This window comes from Nilaparvata lugens, chromosome X (genome assembly GCF_014356525.2).
Source record: "Nilaparvata lugens isolate BPH chromosome X, ASM1435652v1, whole genome shotgun sequence".
Lineage (NCBI taxonomy): Eukaryota > Metazoa > Arthropoda > Insecta > Hemiptera > Delphacidae > Nilaparvata > Nilaparvata lugens.
The window spans coordinates 85,353,416-85,365,597 of NC_052518.1; the positions used below are offsets into that span (position 1 = coordinate 85,353,416).

The window sequence follows — 12,182 nt, forward strand, 5'->3', positions numbered from 1 at the left end:
TAGGTACCTCACGGTTTTTAAAAGCAATACTTACCTAAACTTGGTTAGTAGTGCTAGAAAAGTAAAAAAACATGCCAAAAACAAATTCAAAAATAATGTTTGTTAATATTGTAAAAATTAAAATGTATGACATCAATAAAATTAATTGAAATAAATTTTACATTATTTATCCAAGAAATTGAAGTTGTGAGTAATTTCAAAAAATGTCACAATCTTGATAAAAATAAAGCTTTAAATCATGTTTATCTCCTTTGACACTTTAAAAATGACGTATTTGAATAAACTAATCAACAGAGTTAATGAGCCATTTTAAAGTGTTGGATTCATGATAGAAATACACCTTAAAGTCAAGTTGGATCTCATAAATAATCTCATAATTAATTGGAACTTCATCCGAAATAGTATAAAGTGTAACTACAACTAGTATATAAAATACTACAGAGGGTTCTAGAGCTATTTTCAAGTATGAAGATCATGATGAGCTTTTTACTCGTAGATATTATAAATTTCAATTTTAATAAATAATTGTGTGTAATAATCAAGTATACCGCTAAGTCTATCATTTCAAAGTATAGTATCCTGTACCTTAATCTTTATGGCTAATCATTAATGAAAATATTTTGAAATTCATCCATCTTCCACAGACTTTTATGAATATCGTTGTTAATTTTCAGATTGCGCTCTTGTGAAAATGCATACAGCAATTTGACCAAGCTGGCCAACTCTTACCAAACCGAAGTCACATTTTTGGATACGAGCTACAATCAACTCAACAGCTTAGCACCTATCAAATCACAAGCTAAGGAACACATCGAACCGACCAAGGTAACTAACATTATTTGAATTTATCCTTTTTGATATATTTTCCAAAATTTGCATCTCTTAAGGAAATTGGAACAAATCAACTTTTTCACAATACATTGTAATTCATTTCATGATGAACCCATTCAAAGATGAATTGCTGAGAAACATAATTAGGATAAGGGTGGTAATGAAGAAATTCTGATGAAAGTGTAAACTTTTTTCAATCAAATATTTCTTACAGTTATGATAAAACTGCAATCGTTAACTATTTGGAGTGTTGTTAAAAATATGAAAAGGGTGAGGATTGTAAATGAAATTTCATGCGCATTGTAAGTAAAGATGAAATAAATGCGCACTGCCTGAATTAGATCTTCGATTTCTTGACAACTAAATTCCATTCTCTATGCTGTTCAATATATTTTCCTATTGCATATGGGTTTTGGTGGTGGAGATACTTTGAATAGACCCACCTCTCATAAAGACATCTTTAATTATGAGCATTTAATATTATTCAGAGTTTTCTGTACATCAGAAACACATTGTCTTCATCACTAATTAATATCAGATACGAATAATGCAATTAACGGTATCTTTTCTCTATAGCAAGACTAGCTACATACACATCGATTTTTGTTCGTATGAATTTTTGCCGTTCTTATACATTCTATTAGATTGAACAGATGATGTTTGTCAAGTTCCGTTTAATCTGATAGAATTCGATAATCTGACAAAATATCGTATAAACAAAAATCAATGTGTTTGTAACTGGCTTAAGACTGAGTAACGTACTACAGAACATTAGAACGAGTGTTTTTGCTTTTAAGTATCTTCTTTTATATAATAAGAGAGAGTAGGGTTGTGTTTGTTCGCATCAAAACATGTCAACTTGTGGATTGCATACCGGAAAAACGGGAATGATTTAGAACTCCAAATTTCGCACATAGATTCTATAAATATCAATCTCGTGCACCTGGAAGCCCAAATTTCGATTTTTCTTCTAGATTTTTCAGAATTAATGCTCAAACTTCATTCATGCTACCGTACATGAAGTTCTATTTACGTCATAGGCTACATTGTTATTGTTGTAGCCTAGAAGTGTGTTTATTTTATGAGGAGGTTTTACAATGCTGTTACAAGACGATTATGTTTGAACGGAGGCGTATAGCGTAACGATAAAACGCTCGCTTTCGGAGCGATGGTTCCTCGGTTCGAATCCCGATTCTTCCCAATTTTTTTGTTCTTAATTTTTTCCCTCGAAACGTATTATTATCAATTATTTTTTGAAGGAATTTGTTTTCATTACAATTAAACTGGGATTTTATCAAATAATTACTTTTAATGTAAAAGTTTGGCAACAGTACAAATGAAATGGACATAGTCTCTTCATGCTGTAGGCCTATCATTGAATTTCATATGAGAAACATGAATAGATCACAATAAAATAAGTAATAATTCACATTCTTCAGTTATAATGTACTATCAAATACAAATTCCAAGTGAAACAAATATTTTAGGTATTTTGTTTAGAATTGGGAAAACAAAAGGCTGCCTGATTCAAATTGAGGAGGATCTAATCGATACTAAAATTTATTGATGTATTGAAAAAAATCAATATGATTCTGTGAGGTTCTCAAATATTATGTCTTCTTCAGTTATCTATACTATAATAAAGGGAAGAACTGGCTTATACATGTAAGGAATAGGGAATTATGTTTGACGCATTATCACGTCTGAACTACTCAACTGATTAATTTGAAATTTTGCATATAGATTCTTAATAAACCGAGGATGGTGATATGCCTATTTTCAGTTCTTCAAGATTTCATTACGTCAAGTTTTCAATTTGTGATGCTTCCAGTTGTTGTATCAGCTGAACATTTCTTTTAAAAGGGACATTAGATGATAGGTATTCGAATAAAAATAACTGATTTTCTGTCGCATCAAAATTTTGTTCCGCCATTTTGAATTCAACTTCATTTTTTTTTTAATTAGAAGGTAGTCATATGACAAAGTTAGAAGACAGAAAACTTACGTTGGTCATATGATACAGAATTTCAAGAGAAAATGAATGGTGAAAACCGCACCGATTTCTCAAACCGTTCAAAAGTTATTCTCATTCAAAGATACTGACAAATCATCCATATATCCATCATCTTTACTATAATAATGGAAAGAGCTGGCTCATACACGTACGTGAAATTATGTAGGAAAATTATGTTTGACCCATCATCACGTCTGAACTACTGGACTGATTGATTTGAAATTTTGCATAAAGATTCTTCATTAACAGAGGATGGTTATAGGCCTATTTTCAAATTTCGAATTTTTTATTACGTCAAGTTTTCAGTTTGCAAAGTTTTAAAATAGACCCTTGCGAAGCACGGGTTAACTACTAGTAGTTTATAATTAGTAATTGATTGGTTAGAGAGTTTTATGTTTCATTAAATCATCATTTACTGGTAACATTTAATCAATTAAACATTTTTCAATTGAGAAATAAGATTCAATGGAGGGGTTTAATGAGTATTTAACTAATTTGATCTGATCTTAAATTTTTATCCAAGGAGCCCAACAAACAAGTGCCAAACTGCATATACAGAACAAGTTAATTTTACTGCCCATACAAAATAAGCTTGTTTTGTAAAGGCAGTTTGACACTTATTTTCAAAGGATTTAATCCATAGGTCAAGTGAAAGGAACTGAAAGTAGTGTTATGATTGTGATCGTTTTAATAAAAATTTTGTTTGTGTTTCAGGCACTGTTCAACAGTGTAATCGAACGAACTAGCGTCATCGAGACCGTAAATATCGATGGAGGAAGATTCATAAGGGAAGCCAAGGTTAGATCAATTTATGACCTATTGCAAATGGCGACTAATCACCATTCTAATTACTTTCACGTTGATCATGTAAATATTGGCCGCGAAATGTATATATTTATCACGCATATTTCATCATTCATGAACGTTTGGATTTAAGTTAATTATATTTTCAAGACAGCTGAATGATAATTGGGAAGTAAGCATACGAAGATTGCTAGAGCGGTTTATAATGTTCTTTCACAAAATATGTCAATATCGGTTGGTACTCAAAAATTATTATTGAACTATGTTTTTCCACGTTAAATAAATATGAAATTGGTTAAATATTCTAGACATATTCTACGAGGACAAAGGTTTTCGACTGAATGACAAGATCATCACACAATTTTTTTATAGCTCCACATTTGAATAAAAAACACGTTGGATTTTATTAAAAAGTATTTCATGTTTAACTTTAGTTGAAGCTCCTTACTAGTGAAATGATTGATAGCGAAATGAATTCACTATCAATTGGTAATCATTAATTTAGTATTCAGACAAAAACCTAAGTTCTTATCTATACTTTATTCTGGTTCTTGATATTCAATCTGAATGAAGTAATGCGATAGCAATATTGTATGAATCTGATTAAAATTTTACGTTATGATATAATGAGAATAAAAATTTTGGGAGCTGACAGAACACCTTATAATATTTTTAAACTTTCAAACAATATTTTTCTGCTTCAGCTAACTAGAAAAGCTTGAATATTTGATTAGAGGGAAGCTAAATTAAATAGAATGTTTTGAGATCGGACCCTCAAATTAGAAGAAAGTAATGTTTATACTCTTGCAAAATATTCGTTATCATCTATATGTTTGTTACATATAACCGATTCAAAAGTTTCACAAGAATTGTTATTGACTTATAGAGAGCAACAACACTGCTACATATATTACTATTTACTCTGACTTGTATAGCCTGTATTAATAAACAGATGTCAATGCATCTCAACCGCTATTTCAATTTGAATTCTTGTTTGGAAAAAATATCGAAATCATTAAACTTGTTCAATAAATCACATTAATTATACTGTTATTCATTTACGTTCAAATCACAAGCCATTCAGATTTGGTTTAAACTTGATTGCTTATCTCTCAGATTTTTCATGTACCTTTGGACAATAAAACTGTTAGCTTGTACCATTAAATTATTAACCTAGTGAGCTGATCAATCCGAACTCACTATTCTTGAGGGTTTTTCTCATATTGTACGGATTATAGAGGGTAATATTGATCACACAGTAAATCCAGTATTCTCCGAAATGCATTACCTATTGAAGATCAAGAAACAATAATTGACATCCATGTTAAGCTGTGTACACTGTACAGACAAAAGCCAGTTACACACACATCGATTTTTGGAGGTTCGATTTTTTGCCGTCGTTATGAATTCTACGGAGCTTCACAAACATAATCTGTTTCATATCATCTGTTTAATCAAATAGAATTCATAAGGACTGCGAGAAATCGTACGTCCAAAAATCGATGTGTGTGTAACTGGCTTTTCGTGCCACGAACACAGATCGTACGCTTTCCATTGGCTGATGATGTGCTTATTATAGATGTATATACAGTATAGGCTAAACATATATAATGATTATAGCATCAGCTGATAACAACCATACGGTCTCTGTTCGTGGCGCTCAAGTCTGTACACATCTTAAGACAGTTATAACCAAATATTATTGAAATCATGCAAGAGGAGTGAACCTCTTGGCTTTTCACGTGGATGGTGTTTTTCGGTTTTGTCTTGCAAGAATTCAAATTGGAATCACGGAAGGTACAATCATATAAACTAAACTGTATAATCGAACAGTAGACTGATGTTGTCTACAGTTGGCAAGAAGCATTGATAGCCTTATATTAATAATAACGTTTAACAAAACTAAGCCTAACCAAAGCTAACCTATAACTTTTAACCTCGGGGGACATCGTCTCCTTGGTGTGGGGATTCTCGGTTAGATCTACAACCGTAGCCTGCAGAAGTACAGAGAGTGGCTAGTGGAGGACGTCCACCCCAGCCTGGACGCCTCTTCGCCGGCTGCGACTAGTCCCGGGTCCGGCGGCGAGGCGGATGTCGCCAGGGACTTGGATATCCTCAACCATCGGTTCCAGGCGCTAGTCTCCATTCTTCAAGATCGCATGAAGAAGTTGGCCGAGATGAATCCTCATGACACTGAATTTCAGGTTAGTAGTCGATTATTTCATTCATGTACATTATAGTATGCGGTATCTAGGGCTGGGGTTGGACCAAACGAGCGAATGCTTGTTATGAACATTATTAAAATATTAGATAAACCCAGTTCAACAGCTGTGAAGTATGTATTTATACATTATATTTATACATAAATACATATTTATACATTTTTAGCCATGATATCTCTCTTTTTTGGAGTCATTATTCAACTTGTTTATCATATAATAAACTTGTTCATCAATCAATAAAGAATAAAGAATATGTTGGGTTGTTTTCTTATATGTTATGATCCAAAATTCGTGTTCTATAGGTTCTAGCTCCTTGCGCGTTTGGTCTGGCAACACCAGTCTTAGGGGCCGATGAAATACTGTATAAAAGTATAAAATATCTTTGAATAACTTGTAGATTAAACCCTATAAGAACTGTATCAGACTATTAAATATTTTATTAAAGATTACTTTCATGAAATATCGTATAATAGATCTACTGAGCCTTCATATAAGCCCCCCTCCCCCCAACAGTCAACCTTTGCCGTGATGAGTTAGGTGAAAGAATGCAAAAAAGTGACATTTGATAAGATTAATGCATATTTTATACATTTATTGATCAAGAAAACTATTCTATCATAAAAAAAATACGGAAAAGAAAAAACAAGTCACAGTCCCAAATATATATATAGAACTCATGATAGTAATAGCAATTTATTGATATTTGTAACATATGACGTTTTGTTATAAAATCATAATTCAGCAATTTCACCAGATCGATGTATACCTAATTGATTGTATTACAGTAATCTTACATAATGCATTGTTTTCATGATATGGAAATATCGAAAATTGGCCTGGATACAACATGTAACAATGTTGACTTTCAGCTGGTTGCCCTTAATAGAATGTCTCACAAGAGTGTCTTATCTTTAGGCCTACTTAGTATAGAAAGCATTATGTTGCTATTCTAATCTACACGAGTTGATGAAATCATATGCACAACATCAATAAAATGCTCTATACATACAGTATATGTAGTTGGCTCACTCATTGACATTGTAATTTGTCACGGCTGGTTGATCTTGAATAAATGACACTCTTGGCATACCTTTCAAGTTTATATACCTTGTATAACTTAACAACTCCTCTCTCAAATTTTAATGAATCAGAGTGATTTCCATTGGACTCATTCTGAGAGTAAAATTGGTAACTCTTCGTTGTAGATCAATCTTATTTTTTGGGTACACACTATCAAACATTATTTTTATTCAGGGATTTTGTCTTTCATTACATCAATAATTTTTTGCTTCAATAAACTCCATGATACAATTTAGAGAAGAGAAGTAGTTCAATTTTCTTTCCACTGTTGAATATGTTTATAAAAGAATGTGAAATCTTTATTTCATTTCTTTAATGGCTCTTTTGTTCTGAACACTCCAGTTCCATTTAAAACTAGAATTTTCTTCAAAGACACTGACAAAATTCAGTATAGATTATCTTATTTATCCCCATAACTGAATTAGAATTTTGAAATTAAAATTTTAATCAAATAGTGAACTGGCTTACCCTAGTGATCTGGATCGTCGCAACTTCAGTTGCTTTCGCTGATGCCTGTCAAGTTTATATACCTCGTATTCCTTCACATATCTATATATCTTCCTCTATAAGTTTTTACCAGTCGTGGGTTCGACTCGCTCCAAGCGCATGGTTGTTGATTCATCTCATCTCATTATCCATACACAAGAATGGGGCATTATTCAGTATAAAAATTGTAGACACTGAACTTAAATGAATTGATTCATTTTACAGTATTTCTGATGAGTTTTCAGTGAAAGAAACATTGATTAGATTTAGCCTATTGGTTCCGGCACAATTCCGAAATGTCTTCTCCCCTGTTCACTCCCTCAGCAACTCGCAAGAGTCATTATTTATGATGAAATCATTGGAATAATTATGCTTTTAAAACATTATACATCACATCTGTTGTAGTTTAATTGTTTTTCGACATTTGTAATTAAAGCCAGTGTTCTTTAGCACATGCCAATTATCCATCAATTATCAAATCATATGAAATATCCTTGGGTTGTCCGCCTGTAGTGCAAATCTGCACAGTAAATAATTGTACACTTCAATGTTTCTTGTCTACTCTTGATCGTTTCCTCTCTGGAAGCCCTATAAAATTTCGTTGTTGTAATATTATATTATAATGTTTCATTGGAATTTATAAAATGTTTCTCCTTGACCTGAATTTTATATCATCAATATTCCTAGTCTAATTTTCTTCAGGAATGTTTGTACTGTAATAATTAAGAATAATATTCCCGAACTTGATCTTCATATGTGAACGCCTATTGCAGTTTATTCAGTTTTTTCAAGTCTCCCACATCTTTACAAAACGTTTTTTGTAGCTGGTTGCATTAATGCATTCTGCAATCCTATGAAATACGATGTTACCGATTATTATGTTTCGTTTATTTGGTAGCCTAACTATTGTAAATCATCTGAATGTAAAGAAACAATGTACAGTTTCCCCTCCTTGTTACTGTGATGACTTCTGCCGCCCATGAGGCCTATATAATCTTTAGTCAAGGTAAAACCTTCAGCCAATTAACTTCCCACACAAATTTCCGGGTCAACCCGTTCGCCCACCAATGCAAGTATAGATTTCAATGTCTGTAGTCATGTTTTCCAGTCATAATGGTAATAATAACAGTAATAATAATAGTTATCGTCATTCTTCGTTCGGCGATTCGTTTTCGCTCAGGTTTTTTTCCTATTTGAAGTTCACAGAATGCAACACCTACTTGGTTTTGGTGTCTGCGGCCAACCCAAATGTATGAATGGCAGAGGATCGCCGCAATATTATTGCCGGTGTGACAGTACACTCTCACTTTCTTGGTCTCTCTCGCTTCTTCCCCAATTCTACTTCCACACCTATCGTTTTCTATCTTGTTAATTTCATATTCAAGTCACACTCTGAATCAGGGCCTACGCTTTTCTTGTAAATCCAATCCGCCCACCTTTCGGACTATTCCTCGCTCATTTCCCCTGCTCTTGGATTTTGTTACCTCTTGTTTCTTACTCCTTCTTCTGATGATTTTCCTCCATCGTCCATTACACGGCAGTTCTGTTTTGAAGCGCGTTGAGTTCGGTCGTTGTTTCAGCCAGCTTTCAACATGATCAAATGTTACATTACAGAATATCGGTCATTCTCCAGTAACAGTGGTTTACAGTTGCATTATTAGTGTGGGCTTCCTCTTTTGATACATTACTCAACTTTGTATCATCATGTACTGGTACATCATGTAGTGAATCATCTTCTTGTGGTACAAGAAAACAATTGTTGACTATTGATTTTCCAGTCTCATCACCACGTGTGTTTGTGAACATTAGCTGTGCTCAGGTTTTTTGTCTCCAAGTTCATTGAAAATAACTAAGAAATAGATAATCATCAAAAGTGCCATTATCTAGTGTTCTGTGAACTCTCACTTTCCAACCCTATGAAGCAAATAGATTCAACCAGGCACTGACTTGAAAAACAAATATGTTTGTGTCGAAAGTGAATATGTCCTCTTCAGGGGCTTCTTCCTCTTCTTTGTCGTATTCATCCTCCTCTTCCATTTCTTTTTCGAGTTACTCATCTCATCATTCAACCTTCACATCGTCGAAGATGAAGGATTATTCTCAGGCCACCAAACATTCTTACAAGGTGATTTCAATCAAATAAAAACATGACGTTTTTCATATGAAGGTTATGAATTATCTGGAATTCATCTCAGCTGGTCTATCTTAGATAGAAAAAAATTAAAAATAATGAAAATAAAAATAGACTCCCCTATAATTTTACATATTTTTCCAACTTTTCAAAGATGACCGGAAGGATAAGGGAAGTTCTGTTAAAAATAGCGCCATACACAGCGGATGAATGTGTGGAATTCTTGAGGGAAGAAAATTACATATCATAGAATTATTAAAAAATAAAAATTTCCTTTAAATCTACTGAAATCGATTTCTTCCAGGGGGTGCTTTTAGAGGCAGTCTTTTTTCTTTGATGTCTCCTCCTTGCATTATTGTATCTTCTGTGTTTATTATTGATTGTGACGGTTCAATGTTGTGAAGCTTGTCTTTTATTTGCAACTACTTGAATAAATGAAATATGATTGATTGATAGAGAATTTTTTTCACAAGGGAAGTTGTCCTTGTTTGCCTAATTTAGATTGACTTGGTCTAAGAAATAGTGTTTGCTGTTATTCCACCCGTACATTCATACTTAGATTAAATTGTTAGTTAAAACACATTTGCTTTCATTATATTAGCTGTGGAATGGTATTCTACTGTGACAATACAGTATCTTCAACAATTGAATCAATGATTTGTAGATGTTATGATATTTCTACAACAGTCGACAGTGAAAGGCCCATTGTTTGCCTTCCATGATTTTACTTTCATACCTGGAGTTGAGTTGAGTTGAATCGGAGATCGTCGTACAGTATTGAGACTAGATATATATTCGAATTAATGATTCGGCTACTTAGAAAAAACTCTCAAAAATATATCATTCAACACAGCTTTCAAAGATGTTGAAGAATAAAAGTTGTTTGTTTTCCCTACTTGTATTTCAGTTTCGAGGTGCGCCTTGATGATGGGATTTATTACAAGCAGTGATTCATCCGTTTGTAAATCAACCAATATCAGTAAATCAGTTGTAACTAGTGTTATTACTTAAAATAACTATAAACACACCTTAATGATGCAATACTGATGTCATGGCATCCATGTAATATTGTAAAGAGAATAAAGTAGAAGCAGTTGTGATGTGTTTTTAATGTTATATGATGTAGCGACGACTGAGACTTCAACCTCAGTATGTAAATTTCAAGATTAGAAAATACGTTTATTTCAATAAATGATAGATCTTCTCCATTTACTTTCTTCGCTTCCTCTTGGAACTTTGAGTAATTAAACCAAGTACAATTATACTTTATACTGACCTTCATTTTTAATAAAAGCTTTATTTAATCAAGAAACGATTACATTCCAGCAGGCTTATTTTTAGTTCTTAATACTGGAACACAATAATCGTTCTCTTACTGAATTTTCAGTATTAGGTTGATGACAGTATTTCCTTCAATTGATTCGATCTTCGACATCCTTAATTGTTCAAATACAGAGTCAAAAAATAAGTAGTGAGGAAAAATTCTGTTATTCCGCTATTTGTTATGTAGTAAGATTATTTTTGCTTATCGATTTATTTAGTTGTGTCGCGAGTTAGTTGGGTATTTTGGCGGCTATAATATCTGCTCTGAGGCAAATTAATTAGTTGCTGCAATTTCAATTCTACAAATTGCCGTAATAAAAATATCTGAAAGTATACTCTTCACTGTTTGGCCGGTTCAACAAACATATACTGAAACATACATAAGTTGTGAATGTTCAATTTGATGTTTGTGAAACTAAAGAATCAGTTGATAATTTGTCAATTTTCAACTAGTATGTGGGCAGTTGACGGTTACGAGTTAATTGTCACATAAGCTTCAAACATGGCGCATTACTATTGGCCTTGCCTTTCATTGATGGGCTGTAATTGTTAGATGTATTATTATTATTACTCCTACCATTTCTTCATTTTTGATGTGAACTAATTTTTTCTGTTCCATCGCAGGAGTTTGCTTCGAACATTGCAACGAAGCCGTTGCGTACATTCCGGACAGAATTCAACATCTACGAAAGTTCGGGTAATAGTGGCACCGATCATCTAGGCGTTAAACACTCATCGCAAACTAGGTGAGTGAATTTTATTTCTGAAAACCAAATTCTATCAATATATCAATTATTCATTTTGATCCCAAATCTGTCATGGATGCTCAATTGAAACTGTAAATGATGTTTCCAGCTGTTCAAAGAAGACTTGCACAACCAATGAAAACAAAATAGAATTCCCTACATGTACAAAATTTTATTAGAAAATTCTAATAAAGTATTATAAGAAAAAAAGGATGAAGAGGGTACTATTGATTTCTATAATAATAAAAATTCTAGTTCAATTTTTTGAAGAACTTACACTTTTAGAAAAGGTTTTTTTTCAAGAACAAGAAATAGAATTATTCAGAACAAGATCTTATTATTATTATTTTACATTATGTAATCTTTGCTGTACTATGTTTTGATGTGCAATGGGTCTTTCTAGACCTAGCACAAAATAAAAATTACACAATCAATCAATCAGTTGTATTGAAAACTAACATGTAGAATCTATTAAATTTTGCAAAAACCTCGAGTACTTTGAACGTTAGGGAGAAAGAAGAAATGGTTGAATATTATAGGAGTTG

At 32.7% G+C, this 12,182-nt stretch overlaps 1 protein-coding gene across 1 annotated transcript in view; it reads left to right on the forward strand.

Moving 5' to 3' along the window:
• Positions 1–12,182, forward strand: part of LOC111045140 — a 192,677-nt gene that overhangs the window by 89,305 nt on the left and 91,190 nt on the right. Inside the window, exons 25-28 of the mRNA XM_039442087.1 lie at positions 675–825; positions 3,560–3,643; positions 5,629–5,853; positions 11,516–11,637. Coding sequence (XP_039298021.1) covers positions 675–825; positions 3,560–3,643; positions 5,629–5,853; positions 11,516–11,637 — 582 coding nt within the window. The remainder of the gene's footprint in view (positions 1–674; positions 826–3,559; positions 3,644–5,628; positions 5,854–11,515; positions 11,638–12,182) is intronic.